Source organism: Astatotilapia calliptera, chromosome 23 (assembly GCF_900246225.1).
Source record: "Astatotilapia calliptera chromosome 23, fAstCal1.2, whole genome shotgun sequence".
NCBI classification, from domain to species: domain Eukaryota; kingdom Metazoa; phylum Chordata; class Actinopteri; order Cichliformes; family Cichlidae; genus Astatotilapia; species Astatotilapia calliptera.
Window position 1 is genome coordinate 41,043,396 of NC_039323.1, and position 19,482 is coordinate 41,062,877.

Below are 19,482 nucleotides of genomic sequence, written 5' to 3' on the forward strand. Positions count from 1 at the left end.
TTCATATTTATATCCTGTTCATATCCTGTACATAGCTTGTACTCACTACAGCTTGTACATACTTATAGTTATAGAATATTCACAACATACTTCATACCGTGTACATTATAACATACCATAATAGACCCATTTCTGTAATATACTCACATATCTATATTATTGCTAATATATATTGTAATATATCTATATCACTAAAGCACTTCTGGATGGATGCAAACTGCATTTCGTTGCCCTGTACCTGTGCATGTGCAATGACAATAAAGTTGAATTCTATTCTATTCTATTCTAAAAGAGAGTTTATTACAGAGAAATGTCTCTTTCCAAAATAAAAGCTATACTATACGCTTCTTCTGGGCTATATTCTCAGCAGCATATTAAACATATCAGGTCCCCATAAGGAGAATCCTGTGCTAACGGCTGTCTAAATGACTCGGGTAAAGTTTGTAGCATGCGTGCTTGTTGTTTTTGTCTGCTTCCACTTGTCTTTGCACTAGGATGATGTCAGCGTAAGTGTGCAGTCATATTCATTGTGTTCTCACTAGTGCTGTCAGCGTTAATCTCGTTAAAATTACATTAACGCCATAACGCCGCAAATCTTCGTTAACGAGTTACCGCGGATCGCCCCGTGCATGGGGCTGGATAGCGTCAACACGTTAACAAGCTAACTTCGCTAACACACTATTTCCCACCAGTTGAGCATTGCGTGGCACATCCACCATACTGTTTTACTTTTGTCCATGACTCGCTTACATCAGAGTCATACTTCACATGAAAAGCAAAATAGTTCCAAATGCCAGATCTGAATGAGGGTGGGGGAGGTTCAATTTCAGGTAGCGTTGAGGCAGTTGCCATGTTGCAACGAGCTTAGCTTCTGTCTCGCTAGCTTGCGCTGCACTCGACTACTCTGCCTAGGCTGCACTGTCGAGCGCAGATCCACTGAGCTCTCAACACAGACAACATCGTCAGAAGAAAAGTTGATAAAATAAATTAAAAATTTTGTATTGTTCGATACATATGCGTTGTAATGAACCGCTGATCTGTACCATAATACTGATGGGTCGTTCGCGAACGAAATGGCTCTTAGAGCCGGCTCTTTGACGTGAACGACGCGAGCCGGCTCCTTATCGCGAACCGTCACGTGTTTTTTTTTTTTTTTTTCTTTCTCTCAGCCTCTCTCTCGCACTTTTTTTCCGCTTCACTCTGCACGTGAGCCTTGTGCTTTACGCTGGGCAGAGGGGGGAGGGGCAGTAGTTATACTCAGTAGCACAGGAACAGAGCCAGAGGGAGAGAGAGAGAAAGAGAGCCAGGGACAACAACATCATATTTTAATTTATATTTAATTGTGTTGTGGTTTGCAGTGTTTTGTGTTGTTTTCACTTTAAATTTGTAAAAGGAAAAAGCTGAAAATTTAAATAGTTAAAAGTTGAAATGTGAATAGTTGATTTTTGTATTATATGATTTATTTATTACATTTTATGTGGAGTGAATAAATAAAAGTATATTTATGGTGGCCCGTAGAGACGAAGCGCATATAAACTTCAAATCACGTATGAACTCTGAAGCATGTACAAACTCCAAAACACGTAAAAACACGTACAAACTCCAAAACACGTAAAAACTCATAAGCACGTAAAAACTTAGAAGCATATAAAAACTCAAAACACGTACAAAAGACAACAGAAGTGCTCCAGGATGCTGGGCGTAGTGTTGAGCTTTTGTTATCTTGTGGCTACACAAGCCAGCAAGTACCAACGACTGGATTTGATGTGTGGTAGTAACAGGTAAATGAACTTTTTTTTAAATTATTTGAATATATATGAGTGCTTGTGTATGAATACACAAACAATACATACATGCTTTCAATTGTGTAATTTAAGTGATCTAGTAGCTTTGCTTTGGAAGTTCAGTTCATGCTAGAAATGTGTTTTGGAGTTTGTACGTGTTTTGTCTCTAGGTGCCACCGCATATATTTATATATAAACATATATATATATATATATAACCACTTTTTTTACGTTAGTAATTCCTTTTGTGCATAATTTTAAATTATTGTTAATAATAAATTAATTAAAGCAACAAAACAATCTGAAGAGCCGGTTCGGAGCCGAAAGAGCCGGCTCTTTTTAGTGAGCCGAACCGAAAGAGCCGGATCTCTAAAAAGAGCCGGAAATCCCATCACTATACCATAAGTCATCCTTGCGGGGGTTGTCGGAACTGTATGCGCAGTCGCACTAAGGACAGATGTGCTCAGAGGCATGCCCCGTAACGTGTATGGGAGCAGTCTGTCGCGGCAGGAATAAGTTGTACAAAGTCCATGTAAGTTACGATAATACTTTGATAAGTATGATAAGTGTGTTTCTAATGTAAGGTATGATGCTGCGTTTGCATTGTGAGCTATCTGAAAACCTTTTTATTCTGTACTTACGTTACTTACATCCATGTGCTATTTTTTAGCTAGACATGTGTGTCATGCAAGCTAGCAGCACCCCATGAGAAACGGACCGAAGTGTTTAAGTGTTTACCGGAGTTTTGCACCCTTGGCAAGCGGACTGAGGTATGTGATGAGAGGTGATCTGTTGTTATATTTTATTTAACCGAACTGTGTAACCCCTTTTGTTTTATTTAATCTGTGACTGTATATCTCAGAATTACTTGTTTTGAACTTACCTGAATTAACTTAAGCTCATTGTTGTTATTGCTCATTGTTATTAGTTCAAAAAGTCCTGTATGGGTATCAATTTTTTCTTATTTTATAGTTTTCACGGTGCTCAACGTCCAGAGAATGAGCCGTGTGTGGAGAGGAAATAAATGGCTGCACCCGTTAGAGACTCTTCTGTCGTTCTTGATGCCAAGGGCTGCTACATGCGTACCAAACCGAAAGCACTGTATCGAACGGTTCAATATCGATACGAGTATTGTTGCACCCCTAATATATATATATATATATATATCAGTGATCTACAAGATGGCGCCGATTATGGCAGCCTCGTCGCGAGCTCCCCCAAGCAACAGCTTTTTTCTGTGTTTAATTTTACTTTTCCTTCATTTTTTCGCGAGTAGCACAGGTCTCCTTGTGTACGACCGACAAACCTTACTGGACATAAAAGACGGTCTTTCTTATAACTTTCCGGAGTTCAAGTTTTGCAACACGGACGCTCCGTTTGCAGACCCCCCATTCATCTCACCTGAGACGCCTTTGTTCTCTGGCCCTGGAGGCCGCAAACGGCGCACTAACAGACCACCGTTACCCAGTTTATTACTGGCTAATGTGCAGTCTCTGGAGAACAAGCTGTGCGAGCTTTGGGCACGGATCTCATTCCAGCGAGAGATGCGGGACTGCTGCGTGATCTGCCTCACAGAAACCTGGCTATCGGACAAGGTACCGGACTCCGCAATACAACTACCGGGGTTCTCCGTGCATCGCGCGGACAGGTCACAGGATCTTACTGGGAAAAGCAGAGGCGGTGGTGTGTGTTTCATGATCAACAACAGCTGGTGTGATTATGCGAACGTGCACCCGGTCAAATCCTTCTGCTCACCAGACCTGGAGTACCTGATGATTAAGTGCCGGCCATTCTGGCTACCGAGGGAATTTACAGCAGTGATTATTACGGCTGTTTACATTCCCCCACAAGCCGACACTGACCGAGCACTCAGGGAACACCATGAGACCGGACAGTGTGTGCACCGCGGATGACGTCAGTGCGCACACTGTGTCTGAGGAGGATGTGCGGAGGTGCTTCAGGAAGGTGAACGCACGCAAAGCTACTGGTCCGGACGGGATTCCCGGCCGCGTCCTCAAGTCATGCGCGGCTCAGCTGGCTGGAGTGTTCACGCACATCTTCAACCTTTCCCTCTCTCTGTCTGTAGTCCCAGCCTGCTTCAAAATGGCCACCATCGTCCCTGTACCCAAATCCTCCACCATCTCCTCATTGAACGACTGGCGACCTGTAGCCCTGACCCCCATCGTGAGCAAATGCTTCGAGAAGCTGGTCAGGGACTTCATCTGCTCTGCACTACCCGACTCACTGGACCCTCTACAGTCCGCATACCGCCACAACAGGTCCACTGATGATGCCATAGCCCTGACACTACATACTGCCCTGTCACACCTGGAGAAGAGAGACACGTATGTGAGAATGCTGTTTGTAGATTACAGCTCAGCATTCAATACCATCGTTCCCTCGAAGCTGGACAGGACTGAGCAGCTCCCTCTGCAGCTGGATCCTTAGCTTCCTGTCTGACAGACGCCAAGTGGTCAGACTGGGCAGCATCACCTCATCCCCCATCACACTGAACACTGGTGCTCCACAGGGGTGTGTACTGAGCCCTCTCCTGTACTCACTCTACACCTACGACTGCACAGCCACTAACAACTCCAACATCATTGTGAAGTTTGCGGACGACACTACAGTGGTGGGTCTTATCACCAACGGTGATGAGACGGCTTACAGGGAGGAGGTCAGCGCCCTGACCCACTGGTGTCAAGACAACCATCTCACCCTCAACGTCGCAAAGACAAAGGAGTTGATAGTGGACTTCCGGAGGTGCAGAGAAGTACACACCCCCATCACCATCAACGGCGCTGCTGTGGAGAGAGTGAGCAGCTTCCGCTTCCTTGGCGTACATCTGGCTGAGGATCTTACGTGGTCAGTACACACAAACAAAACAGTGAAGAAGGCGCAGCAGCGCCTCTTCTTTCTCAGGAGACTGAAAAGATTCGGCATGAGCCCCCGCATCCTCAGGACCTTCTATCACTGTGCCATTGAGAGCATCCTCACTGGATGCATCACCACCTGGTATGGCAACAGCACCGCCTACAACTGCAAAGCTCTCCAGCGAGTAGTGCGGTGCTCTGAACGGATAATTGGAGGTGAGCTTCCCTCCCTCCAAGACATCTACAGGAAGCGGTGCCTAAGGAAAGCGGGGAGGATCATCAAGGACTCCAGTCACCCCAGCCATAAACTGTTCAGACTACTTCCATCAGGAAGGAGGTTCTGCAGCATCCGGTCCCGTACCAGCAGACTGAGAGACAGCTTCTTCCACCAGGCCATCAGACTGCTGAACACGTCATAGACACCTCAGCTTCACTACTGGAACTTTAACATTATGCACTCCATACTGTACAGTAATGCCACTGTTTTGCACATGTCTCAACTCTGTATATTTTTATATATTTTATTTATTGTTTACTCTATTTAATTTGTAAAATATGTGTACACACACACACACACACACACGTAGAAAAATATTTAGTATACACATCCAGAAATGCATATACTATTATATATTGTACATATATTTATTAGTTTCAGATTTAGCCATTCTTGTATTTTGCTTGTTTACATTATTGCATTTTTGCACAAGCTCGCACACAAGAATTTCACTCACATGTGCTGTACCAATGTACCTGCACATGTGATGTGACAGTAAAAGTGATTTGATTTGATTTGATTTGATTAGATATATTTTCTAAGGTATGCTGCATTTATTCATTTATTGCTGCCCTGTATACTTTGCTACTGTAAAAATATGAACTTCCCTCCATCTAGTTTTTTCCTGCTCACTGCTTACCACCAGATCACTGCACAAAAGGTCAGACATCTTGGTTTGCCTACTTCATCTCACGCCTTGACACTCCCGTGGTTGCTTCCCCTCAGAGAGTACTACCCCCTGCTTTCTCAGTAAGAATTATCTCTAGTAAATACTCAGCTCACTTCAAATTTAATACTCACTCCCTTCCTGATTCCTGAGTCAATAAAGCCTTGTATTCTTGTGAAAACTACTGTCTGCCTTTGGATCCACACCACACCACGCACCAGTCTCTCAGCCTTCTGACAGGTTGTGCACTCAATAAGCTCCAACTGTGAAAATCTGTCATCAATAGAAGATACCCACCTCTAAAAATAGCCAGTATATAGCAGGGGCCAGTATCTGTAGAACAAGTTGTCTGCCACTCAGAACATCAGTGGACTGATCCCCGACTCCTCTATGTGTGGAAGTATCCTTGGGCAAGAGCCCCGAGATTTCCCTGATGCATCTGTGGGGATGTGCATGTGAATTTTACATAACAAGTAGTCAAAGTTTATGACTATGACTCTTTGACTTATGCTGTATGATTAGGTAAATGCGACTTACACACCTGGCGAAGATCAAGGACAAAACTCAAGTATCTAGTCACTAATGTACAGCTGTTCAGCTCTTTTTCTAAAAGTTTGCTTTCACCAGACTGTAAGCATAGTAATCACCCAAAAGAATATCTCTCTCTTCTCTCTCTCTTCCTATATATATCTGTATATAGAGATATATCCAAAACACTGCTTAATTACTTTTTGTTTTGTTCAATGTAAAAAAGTTGCTGTCTGGTTGACAAATTGTAACAAGGGCAAAAGTATATTCATGGTAAATGGACTGGTTCTTATATAGCGCCTTTCTACTATAACTGAGCACTCAAATTGCTTCATACAACTTGTGCTTTACACATCCAATCATCCACACACCGGTGATGGCAGCTACATTGTAGCCACAGCCACCCTGGGGCGCACTGACAGAGGCGAGGCTGCCGGACACTGGCGCCACCGGGCCCTCTGACCACCACCAGTAGGCAACAGGTGAAGTGTCTCGCCCAAGGAGACAACAACTAAGACTGTCCAAGCCGGGGCTCGAACCGGCAACCTTCCGATTACAAGACGAACTCCCAACTCTTGAGCCACGATCGCACTTTGGCTCAAGCACTTTTTTCTTTGCTCTTTCCAGGTAAGTGCTTTTTATCATTCATCTAACATTCACACACATTCATACTCCAGGCTTTGAGGTCAATGTATTTTTTTTCTGATGACATTTTCACTTATTTTAAATATGAATTACACTGTGATATGGTCTCGTTCTAACGTAGCACCTCCCTACTCTATCTAAGCACTCAAACTGCTTTAAACAACATGTCTCATTCACCCGTTCAAAGAAGCACTTTTTTCTATGCTGAAGTGCTTTCTGTCTAACGTTCACATTTATACTCTGATGGATACAGAAAGCAACTTAGTATCTTGCACAAACATATTTGGCAGGCAGACTAGAACAGGGATCGAAACACCAACCTTCCAATTAGTAGGTGGCCCGCTCTCTCGTTGGCTAGGATTGCATATTATTGCCTGTATGAGTCCTCATTTGTGAGTGTAACAAAACCTGTTTCATTCTCACCATTGGGTGAGATGTGGGCCTCGCCTCTCACCCTATGGTAGCTAGGATGGGTTCCAGGTTCAACAGTAAGCGCAGTCATTAAGTAAGGTGTGTCAGTGTCGGAAAAAATGTGTGTCATTCCTCTAGCCTTTGCATCCCTCCTTCTCTTTCACCTCTGTCTGGTGGCCTCCCTCTTTTCTCTTCTGTGCTTTGCTACCCAGCCTTCTTCTGTCTCTTCCTTCATTATGCCTCATTATTATCCTGATGAAGAGTAAGTAAGGCCATTCTTCCCTTCCATCCATGTCTCTGTCCCTCCTTTCTTTCCAGTTAAATAAACATATGGGTGGCTCTGCCTTCCTGAACCTGCTCACCTCTGCTTTCTTGCCCTCCCTCCTCATGTTTTTCTGGCTCATTAGTATGCAAAAGAAACAATAATATTCCTTGATGTGCCTCCCACATTCTCCTGCTCACTACTGAGCAATTTGTTCACCCTTTCCCTTCTGCTCTTTACTTTTTCTTCCACTGTAAACGAAGTCCATAATGTAATAATGCAATACCAAAATTTAATTTCTCTGAGGCCATGTGGGAATAAAGAGTTAATGAGATCAGATAACAGATGTTGTTTCCAGTGGTTGTTTTTGCCCAGTCCATAGGGATTGTCTTTATTTTGCCTTTTTCAAAATTACACTACTCTTGTCTGACTTTATTTCACTTTTGAATTAAGGAGCAAAATGAAAAGCGGTTTCACAAATCATTAAAATCATATCAGTAAATAGAATTAGTACAAAATTGGTGATGTTGCATAGTTCAGTTTACTAATGTAAACTTGAAGTAGATAAATGACAGAGATGTAACCTGAGCCAACTGATCTTTAGGTCTTTATAACTCGTTAATTTCCGGTGTCAGAGCCAGACCTGAGCCTTAGTCATAGACTGTATTAAAAATGGCCACTATGACATTGCATAGTAGTCTGTAGATGATTGTATTCAAGTCTCAGGTTTGGCAAAATGTGGCAATATTTACAATATTTATTCATATATTTATGATGAGATGGCTGAGCTTTGGTTTTATCAGTAAATACTAGTTTAGAGTATTGTGTCCATCCATACATCCATAAATTGTGTCATAAAACGTGATGCTGACTTTAGCTAAAAAAAGAACAAGCTTAAAACAAAAGCTGTTTACTGAAGTAACTAAACAGACAAGAGTGTATTTTAGTAAATCTAACTAGTTATCAAGATGGACTGTCAAATAACCTGTTTTGTGTGTGTGCGTGTGTTTATGTTGCTGTAGACTGTATTTTTAAAACAAGTCATTGTAATGAAATTGTTTTATAAATGCAGTCTGAATGTTTGTTTTATTTAAATAAAGGTTGAAAACTGAACAGAGGGTGAACATACTGACCAGGTGATTATATGTCAGGGTTGTTTTTGTATCTGCTGCCCCCGAGTGGCCAAATTAAGTTGGGTCAAATAAAATGACTGTCAACCAATGAAACGTCAACAATTATCAGCTTGTTTACTGGGCATTTGACAGCTGAAACTGGCTAACCTGTGTTTTTTGTGATTTTTTTTTTTATATCTAAAGATTTAGTGTAAGATTTCTTGAGCCTAACCAGGCTCCTCGTTCACACAGCATGTCTATACCGTAATTAATAGAGGTCTCTCTCTCTCTCTCTCTCTAGGACCCGTATCACCTGCTGATTCCCCCAAGCCTTGACGTCAGCGCTATAAGCGATAGAGATCGCCGGTGTTCTGGGAATCCATCCTACCTGACAAACCATCCTACCCGTTGTTTCTACGCATGCGCACAACACGAAATTCAGTGGCGAAGCATCCTACCTCTGTGAATATGAGCTAGAAGCATAATTTTACAGCTAGAATTCAGTGGCAATCATCTTACTTTTGTTAATAACAGCTACACACATACCATGCTACCTTTGTGAATGTGACCTACAAGCATACTTTAACGGCTAAAATGAAGTGGCAAACCGTCCTGGCTTTATAATTACGAGCTACAAGCATACTCTGATGGGCAAAGTTAAGTGGCAAACCGTCATACCTACTTATATTTGTGCTGGAATGACCCTGTGACAGCAGAAATGTGCATAAACTACTTACAGTAGGACGTTTTGCCAAAGTAGGACGTTTTGTCAGAACCGGCACTCGGCGGCGGCTGTTCCCACAGGCGCAGCGTCTGGCTGCAGTAACAACACTGCTGGGACTTGCCCGACCGACTTTCGCATTCGACCTCCAAACAGCGCGAGGGACGGATACATCAAAACATTCATAGGACACCCACACACACCCTCCCCTTGTTTCGAGCCCTCTTCGCCTCTCCAGTCCCGCCATGGCGTCTGCTGTACCCGAGACGGAGGGGTCAGCGCGAAGCTCCCCACTGACACCGCTGAAGCTTGTCGGGCTGGTGTGCGTCTTCCTGGCGCTTTGCTTGGACATAGGAGCCGTGATGAGCCCGGCTTGGGTGACTGCCGACGACCAGTACTACCTGTCCTTGTGGGAGTCCTGCTGGAAGCCAGCGAGTAGCGAGAACTGGCAGTGCAGCAGCACGCTGGACTCAGGTAATGAATGGAAGGGGGTATCGATGTTGTTTGGGTTTATGAAAAAATAAATAAATAAAATCACCTGTTTCAGGTAAGATGTTAGAGCGTGGTTATCTTTTCTAATGTGCACTAACAGGAGCTTTGTGTAACAAAGAGCTGTTCGTAATAACAGCGAAAACTGATGCTGAAGCTGATCATAATAAAGGAGTTGTGGTGGAGAATACCCAGATCCTGTCGACTCTAATAGCCAGAGAAAGTTATCATCCTGGCTCGTACTCTGACTGCCCACTGCCATAAGAGAGCGTCCCCCTGACACAGCTCGCCAGTCTCTGTCTCTTCTGAGATCTCCAGATGAATTATTGTGAGGGTAAAGTGGATGTCTTATGTACGGTTAGAGCTCACTTCACAATGCGTTTGTAAATGCGATAGCTTAAACGTGATAACTAAGATGTTGTTCAGCACACACGATAGCTGGAACCAACAAGTCAGGGAGCTGTATAAAATTACATTAGACTTAAAACAATAAAGATTAATGATCTGAAACTTACTCGACAACTATTTTTGATAATCTGAAAATAATATACTATTAAACTGCAAAACACCCACTAGCTTTTTATTCTTTACTGTAAGCATTTGTTTTCTTTGTCTGTTTTTTAGGCAATTAATTTGCGTGATTTCGAAAGTGCCACAGCTGTCACCTGCACTTATGGATGTTGCCACTTGTCAGTTCTAAATGAATTAATTTGTCAACAATATACAAAAAAGGAAGGTGTAGTGGAGGGGAGAAGTGCTGGCTCACAGCTAATGACTTCATCCTATCTCACTCTTTTAATTTTTATCCCCATTCTATAGTTGTTGGGAACGCGTCCTTGTTCTCAGGTCCAGGAGAGGTCTTGCACTTCTTGGCAAGAGAGTATTGGTTGATCATCAATGTTGGATTTGTTTCCAGGGCAACAACAGTTCACACGCATTGTTTTAACTAAATTGAAAGTGGCTGTATTTACAGCCAGTGTGAAAGCAGGAGCTTACTGGGGTATTAAAAAAATCTTCAAAATCTTCTGTCGCATAGATACATCTACCTGGAACCAATCCAGAAGTCTACGCTGCTCTCTCTGTGGGTGGGATGAGATCACGAGTGTGTGTGTGTGTGTGATGGATTGTGTGTCTGTCTTTGTGTGACAAAAAATCTGTATGTCAGCGTTTAAATCAGTGTGTGTGTTTTGGGCCAATCAGAAGCTACCATGTTGAGATGACCTATTTCTGGACATTCTCCTCAGAAGCCCAGCTGAATATTTCATGTCACACTCTGATTTCTCTGTAGTTGCATCTCCATTCCATCTCCCCCTGGACCTGGGAACACACACATTCACTTAATGTTTGTGTGAGTGTCTCATCTTTTCTTCACACACACACACACACACACACACACACACACACACACACACACACACACACACACACACACCTATTCACTCTCAGAGACCTAACCAGTTCTCCTTAATTAGATATCCATTGCGAAGGTTCTGTGTCGTATGAGTATCTTTCCACCACAAATATTGATCTTAAATATACATCACACCCTTTATGTGTCAGTTGCTCTTGCTTTCCCTTGCAGTTTCTCTTTTCTGCTCGTCATTTACAATCACGTTTTAATTTCTTTTCATATTGAAGTAAATCTGAACTCATCATTGGGAAAATGCTTTCTTTGCCTCCTTTGTTCTTGAATATGTAGCTACAGTGGGCAGATTTGCAGCATACTCACTGAGTTGGATGTCGACATTTCACAAAGTTAGCTGAGTTGAATAGTATGATTAAATCTGCCTGATCTACTCAAAAAGAAAAACAGATACAGCATCAAAATCACCTGCCAATGTATGTGTAGGTCCACCTCACCCACACACAGTTCTGTAACCTGGATAAACCTCCTTGTTCTCCTCTGAAACTCAACCTGCATCACTGACATTCAACCATATCTCCTATTGGGCTCCATCTCCTTCATCGCAGCCTTCCCTTCTTTTGGTTGTACCCTTCTCAAGCTCCTTGTGGAGTCCCATCTAATCTGCCGATGCTGTCCACCAGCACCAGCAAAACCCACTTAAGGATCCCATCTCCTCAACACTGGCAGAGGAGATGGGACCCTCCTGTCTCCAGCTAAGCTCCCAGGTGGGCTGTGCTGCTTGCATTTGTCCAGCCTCCCCAGTCAGTAAGCCCACCTTGTGGTTGTGTCTCCACTGCTGGTTTTCACCTTTGCTTCCTTTTTGCTGCCTCCCAGCCAAGTGGGCCCCCTTTTCTCATGTTACGGGAAGTCTTCGCTGCCTCCATCAACAGTTACAAGAGGGACCTCTGGAGAGACCTCTGCTCCGCCTCCAGATTCTCCCCAAAAACAGCTCAGTCTCCACTGCTGGCCTCCTAGCCTGCGCTCAGAACTGGTGATATGTCTTTTATTTACATAAAATACTTTTAATTCAAACATTGATTTGGGTCCAGATTGAAATTTTCTCAAATTTGATGGATGTTTGACAATTATGACACATGGGTTGATACAGTTAGCTGTATCAATAATTGCAGTTGCAATTATAAGCATATCCCTTCTGTCATAGTTTGGTCAGGATTCCCTTGTGTCTTAGTGCAATGCACTAAGTGACCCTTCAAGATAATTTCACAACCTGGAATATGGTCGTAAGCTCTTCAGCAGAACTCCCTCACTGTCTGAGAGAGAGAGAGTGCAAGAGCACATGAAACTGGAAAATGTAGGGGAAGCTCACTGCAAATTGGAAAAGTTTCCCATGTGATCAAGACATCATCAGAAGCACGTTCTGAAAAGTCAAAAACCAAAGTCTAAAAATGGCAGATGCTTTGAGGATTGCTACTGGGTCACATGTTGTCATGAACTTTATTGACTCAGAATTAGCTCTGCAGCTCTTTCTGAATCTGGACCCCTTACCTCATGCCCTGCGTGTCGCCGCCTTGTCAGGACAGTGTCTTCCCGACATTACGCACGTTTCCAAAACCTGGCACACTGTCAGAGATTTGTTTTTTGTTTTCCGAGCCACTCAAACACCGCTAGTTTTGGGGCATCCCTGGCTTCAACAACACAACCCACATATCAATTGGCAGAAGGGATGCATCACTGGGTGGGCGGAGGAGTGCCACATGACTTGCCTAAAAACTACCTCCACTTCCAGCTGGGTGGCCTCTCCATCGGAGCCGCCAGCGTCTTCCGACTTAGCCAACGTTCCCTCGGTTTATCATGACCTTGCTGAGGGTTTTCGCAAAGACCTTGCACAGTCACTCCCTCTGCACCATCCTTACGACTGTGCTATTGACCTGCTCCCCGGCGCTCCATTGCCAACCAGTCGTCTCTATAGCCTCTCCCTCCCTGAGCGAGAGGCTATGGAGAAATACATCTATAAATCCCAGATAACACACACCAATTAGTTAAACTGCAGGAATGTCTTAAAGACATAAAGACCTGGATGGCCGCTAACTTTCTGCTTCTTAATTCATATAAAACTGAGGTTATTGTACTCGGCCCTGAAAATCTTAGAAATATGGTATCTAACAAATATGTAAGACTTTCTTACATTTCTTTCTTCCATTTGTGCAACATCTCTAAAGTTAGAAATATCCTGTCTCAGAGTGACGCTGAAAAACTAGTTCATGCATTTATTACTTCCAGGCTGGACGACTGCAATTCATTATTATCAGGAAGTCCTAAAAACTCACTGAAAAGCCTTCAGCTAATCCAAAATGCTGCAGCAAGAGTCCTGACAGGGACTAGAAAGAGAGAGCAGATTTCTCCAGTATTGGCTTCCCTTCATTGGGATTCGGGAGACAGACACTATCTCTACTTTTAAGTAGGGCTGGGTATCGCCACTGATTTTTAGAATCGATTCGATTCCGATTCACAAGGTCCCGAATCAATTCGATCCACAATACAATTCAATTCGATTCGATTTGAATCGGGGAAATTTTGCCTCAGACAGTCAGAAATATTATAATTCTGATCACATATCAGTACATTTCCATATTTTATATATCTATAAAAAGAAAGCTGACATTTGCGAGACTTTATCAAAGGTGTAAGCAACACAGCAAATGCCTTTGTGTAGCTGAGGATAAAACACAGAAAAACGTGAAGGAGATTTTCCTGGCCTGGGATTTTATACAAATATTCTGCAGTAGATCAAAAACGAAAGAAAACCATTACCGTAATCAACCTATGAACATTAGCTGATGCTGCTGAAGTGAAGCAGAGCAAAGTTACAGAGGCTTTATTAGAGACACAGCCAAGTGTTTTGCAGTTTTGCGTAATTTTAAAAAGTTTAAATTTGTTCAGCAGCCTATTGAATGGTAGAAATGAGGCTTTCTTTTCAGAAGTAAGTAAAAGGAAAAAAACAGCGGCCGACAGCGCTGTAAACAACAGAAGACTTGTGCATAATAAGCAAACAAATAATGCAGAAAACTGATTTTTAGACGGGAAACTGTTCTTGAGGTACAGAGAGAGAGAGAGAGAGGGAGAGACCCCGAGCTCTGCATGAAGTGTGATTTTATCCTGGTGGAAGCAAAACAGCAAAAGTCAGAGGGAATTCACGACGATGTCTATGTGAAGCGTAGTTTGGATCTTCTTTTGCTGCTGGTTCAGTCAATATTGTTTGGAGAGAGATAAAACTAACAGCTTCAGAATCGGCGCAAAAAGGACAGAAACACAAAGTGCAGACACACCGAAACATCAGAATCAGCGGTTCTGCTGGAGGTTTCTTCCTGTTAAAAGGGAGTTTTTCCTTCCCACTGTCACCAAAGTGCTTGCTCATAGGGGGTCATATGATTGGTGGGTTTTTCTCTGTACATGTCCAATATAAAGCGCCTTTAGGCGACTGCTGTTGTGATTTGGCGCTATATAAATAAAATTGAATTGAACTGAATTACATACCTAATGTATACAAAATAGCAGAACTTGAGCCTAGATTACTATAGTCACTTAATTGTAGTGATTTAATTGGAAATCAGATTTGTCTTGTTTCACAATAAGTCAGTGTGAAGACGTAAAACCTTGTATAAATGCTGTCTGGCTCTTTGTTGTGTTATATTTTCCTTTGCTTCATCATTACTGTCCTTTCCTCCCTAAAGGATTTAGCAATACATTTCTAATGTTAATCATTACCCCTTTGTAGTTTTACCATTCTTCCCTTCCCTCACCCCTCCCATCTCCATTTCTCTGTTCTGTTTTCTCGTGGGTCAAACTTCTCTAGTATTTCCTTCACACCCTTCTCTCTTTCCCCTTCCACTCTCCTTCTTCAGCTCCATCTCTGCTCTCAGTGAGCCCCCCAGAGACGCCTGTTCTATTTGTAGTGGCTGAATGAAGAATGGGAAATGATGTGGCATACAGCTCTATGGCAGACAGACAGTGAATCCACCACCTAAAACCCCAACTACCATAGTCAACACATCTGCACACACACACACACACACACACACACACACACACACACACACACACACACACACACACACACACACTCTGGGAGTATGTTAGGAAAAGGCATTTGCACGGTCCGAAAACACACTCGAGCTTTGTGTGGTGTCATAAATGACACAAAGATGGGGGGGTGGAGGAATGCTAGCGGCTGAAGGCTAAAATCTCTCTCCCTCTCGCTCTCTCATTCATATATATTGTTCTGCCTTTTATAAGGTAAACTGGTTATTACGGTTGTAAACTGCCCTAGAGCTCCCTCTAGTGGCTGCTTTGTAATATAGGTTTGACTACTTTGGGAAAGGAAAAATGAGACCGTGAAAAATTCAAAGATGGCAGAAAGTGATGCAGAAATGTTATTGTTCTAAGCTGATACAGACCTTAAAATGTTTATGCCTTGGACAACATATGTCTGTAAGTATGAGTGACGATAAAATAATTATTATCTTTTGTTTTGTGTAAAAATGGTACGATAATTTGTACATTTGAAAGTTTTATCTTGTTAGCTTGCAGTAAGAGTGTAACAAGCTAGTTTATACACACACCCAGCACGCCCCTGCGGGCGGTTTATCCTTCAAGCTCGGGTCCTCTACCAGAGGCCTGGGAGCTTGAGGGTCCTGCGCAGTATCTTAGCTGTTCCCAGGACTGCGCTCTTCTGGACAGAGATCTCCGATGTTGTTCCCGGGATCTGCTGGAGCCACTCGCCTAGCTTGGGAGTCACCGCACCTAGTGCTCCGATTACCACGGGGACCACCGTTACCTTCACCCTCCACATCCTCTCGAGCTCTTCTCTGAGCCCTTGGTATTTCTCCAGCTTCTCGTGTTCCTTCTTCCTGATATTGCTGTCATTCGGAACCGCTACATCGATCACTACGGCCGTCTTCTTCTGTTTGTCTACCACCACTATGTCCGGTTGGTTAGCCACCACCATTTTGTCCGTCTGTATCTGGTTATGGCGTTCCATGTATGCCTTGCCTGCTAGCATCTTGCACCCTGCTGTTATGTGCTGGATTGTCTCTGGGGCATCTTTACACAGCCTGCACCTGGGGTCTTGCCTGGTGTGATAGACCCCAGCCTCTATGGATCTTGTACTCGGAGCTTGTTCTTGTGCTGCCATGATTAGTACTTCCGTGCTGTCTTTCAGTCCAGCTTTGTCCAGCCACTATTAGGATTTCTGGATATCAGCCACCTCCTCTATCTGCTGGTGGTACATACCGTGCAGGGGCCTGTCCTTCCATGATGGTTCCTCGTCCCCCTCTTTCTTGGGTTTCTGCTGCCGGAGGTATTCACTGAGCACTCGGTCAGTTGGGGCCATCTTCCCAATGTATTCTTGGATGTTCCTTGTCTCATCCTGGACTGTGGTGCTGACACTCACCAGTCCCCGGCCCCCTTCCTTCCGCTTAGCGTACAGCCTCAGGGTGCTGGACTTGGGGTGAAACCCTCCATGCATGGTAAGGAGCTTTCTTGTCTTTATGTCAGTGGCTTCTATCTCCTCCTTTGGCCAGCCTATTACCCCAGCAGGGTACCTGATCACGGGCAGGGCGTACGTGTTGATGGCCCGGATCTTGTTCTTACCGCTCAGCTGACTCCTCAGGACTTGCCTGACCCTCTGCAAGTACTTGGTGGTTGCAGCTTTTCTAGCGGCCTCTTCATGGTTCCCATTCGCCTGCGGGATCCCCAGGTACTTGTAACTGTCCTCTATGTCTGCAATGTTGCCTTCTGGTAGCTCGATCCCCTCAGTTCTGACTACCTTCCCTCTCTTTGTTACCATCCGACTACACTTCTCCAGTCCGAACGACATCCCGATGTCATTGCTGTATAGCCTGGTAGTGTGGATCAGTGAATCGATGTCTCGTTCACTCTTGGCATACAGCTTGATGTCATCCATGTACAGGAGGTGGCTGACAACTGCTCCATTCCGTAGTCGGTATCCGTAGCCAGTCTTGTTAATGATCTCACTGAGGGGGTTCAGGCCTATGCAGAACAGCAGTGGGGACAGAGCATCTCCTTGGTAGATCCCGCACTTGATGGTGACTTGTGCTATGGGCTTGGAGTTGGCCTCTAGTGTTGTACGCCACATCCCCATTGAGTTCCTGATGAAGGCTCTCAGGGTCCTGTTGATCTTGTACAATTCTAGGCATTCCAGTATCCAGCTGTGGGGCATTGAGTCATAGGCCTTCTTGTAATCAATCCAGGCAGTGCACAGGACAGGTACAAAGTTTGGGATGAAACTGCAGCAATAACCAAAAACAACCTCACCTCTTTTATGGCCTTAGGACATAGGCAGGATGTGATGCCTGTTGTCTTCTACACGTGGGGGCGCACCTGCCCGCCTTTCACGTGGTACCCCAGATTCTGTACCTCACTCTGTCCAAGCGCATACTTCTTCGGGTTGGCCATAAGCCCCGGCTGCCTCAGGGACTCCGGGACCCGCTGCATATGCTCTGCCCAGCTGTCCAGGAGAAAACACATTCGCAAAACGCTATTAAAAAGTGGCAACATCCACTCTCTGGGCTTGTGTGAGATTGTCATCGCAATGGAGGAAAGCGGAGGAGGTGGAATTAGCACCTCTGTCCCCAACTCATCTCTCTCCTTCACCAAGCTCACCATAGAAGTGGTTTCACCTTCTCTCCATGCTCTTAGGAGGTTGAGGTGATATATCTGTGTAACCAGCCCATCAGTTTGAGGGCAGTAGACGCCGGTACAAACAGATTTAAGGCCCAATAATTTATACCATTCTTCTAGTGTGTGAGACATGAACAATGTGCCCTGGTCAGTCAGCATCAGAATTCCTACTCTGGAGCACGATTGGTGCACATCCACCCGGATGCCTGGCCAATAAATTCGGGCCATTATTCATTTCAGAGTTTTATATATCCCATGTGACCAGCCACTGGGTTGTAATGAGCCACCAGGAAAATAATTTTCCGGCAACTTTTCGGCACAAATACAAAAGCGCTGTTTCAGGGCGAACCTTTTGATCATCAGTTTTCATCACTTGGTCAAAGTCTGTGCAGACCATCCCACTGCTCCATGTTTGACAGTTGATACCACATACTGTGAAACCATCCTTTCGCCTACTTGACAGCGTACAAAGATCCTGAGTGCTGAACTGAAGGTTTCAAATTTTGATTTATCAGTCCATAATACCTTCTTCGAGTCTTCAGTAGTGCAATGGGAGTGTTTCATGGCCCAGGCAAACCTCTTTGTCTTATTCTGACATCTTAGCAATGGCTTTCTTGCAGCAACTCTTCCTGTCAAACCTGCAGCTCAAAGTCTTCACTTCACAGTTGAAACTGAGACCTGAACTCTGACCTTGATCAACCTTAAGATCAAGATCAGAGTTCAAGTTTTCTGAAAATCTTGTGAATGCAATAACTTCAGTAGGAATTCAACTAGGATTTTCAAATTTATACCATCAGTGCATCTACTAGGAGGCTGAGGGGTAGCACTGGCAGCCACCAGTGTGTTTGCCTTTAAGAAGTGTGTGTGTGTGTGTGTGTGTGTGTGTGTGTGTGTGTGTGTGTGTGTGTGTGTGTGTGTGTGTAAATGAGAGCAAGAAGAAGGCAGTGAATATGCTAATTCCAACAACTGTCTTTTTTTGTAAATATGTAACAGTGAATATGTAAATTACCATGAATATTTGGTCCTTTACAAAAACTATAATTTGTCTCGTGGGTTTTTTCCTTGTTGGCTGTCTCAAAGCTGGTACTGGTGAAGGTCTATCTAGCAACAGAAATCCTTATTAGTATGGTAAGTTTGTTTAAGCCAACAGAAAATATAATTTTAACATTTGTGTGATGTGTCTGTGAAGGTTTGTGTGATGTTTATCCTTAATTGGCAGGAAAAACAATTTATACCCTAATGAGTGAAAATTTTTAATGATTGTGTTTCTTACCTGTGTTTTCTCCGAAGGGTGTTCAGGCCAGAAGAGTCCTTCCTAAATGCCTTTTAAATCTTAGCACCAAGTTGTTGAAGAGGGGTGTAACACGTCTGGCTACTGTTTGACCCAGCACAACACACACAATGGTCATAGCAGTGATTAACTGTGAATCTTTATAGTGCTTATTTCTAGCTGTTGCAGCCACTCTTTCTCTCATCTGCCCAGCTCACTGCAATTGCTCCCGTGCAACTCTCCTCTCTTTCCCAGCGCGCTGATGAAATAGTAGAGGCATGATTCGACAATCAGTGGCAACTGCGCTGGCCAGCCTCCCCTGATCTTGTTGCACCACCCCTCCCCTTCAGCTGAGCCAACCACACCCCACCACATACC

The 19,482-nt window shown here is 43.9% G+C and overlaps 1 protein-coding gene across 2 annotated transcripts in view; it reads left to right on the plus strand.

The window, feature by feature from the left end:
- Nucleotides 1-6,817: 6,817 nt before the first annotated feature.
- The window catches only part of LOC113016380 (transmembrane protein 47-like), a 33,196-nt gene continuing 20,531 nt past the window's right edge, over nt 6,818-19,482 (plus strand). For both annotated transcript variants that reach the window (XM_026159180.1, XM_026159179.1), the window contains exon 1: nt 6,818-9,754. In XM_026159180.1, coding sequence (XP_026014965.1) covers nt 9,526-9,754 — 229 coding nt within the window. In that variant the 5' untranslated portion in view covers nt 6,818-9,525. The remainder of the gene's footprint in view (nt 9,755-19,482) is intronic.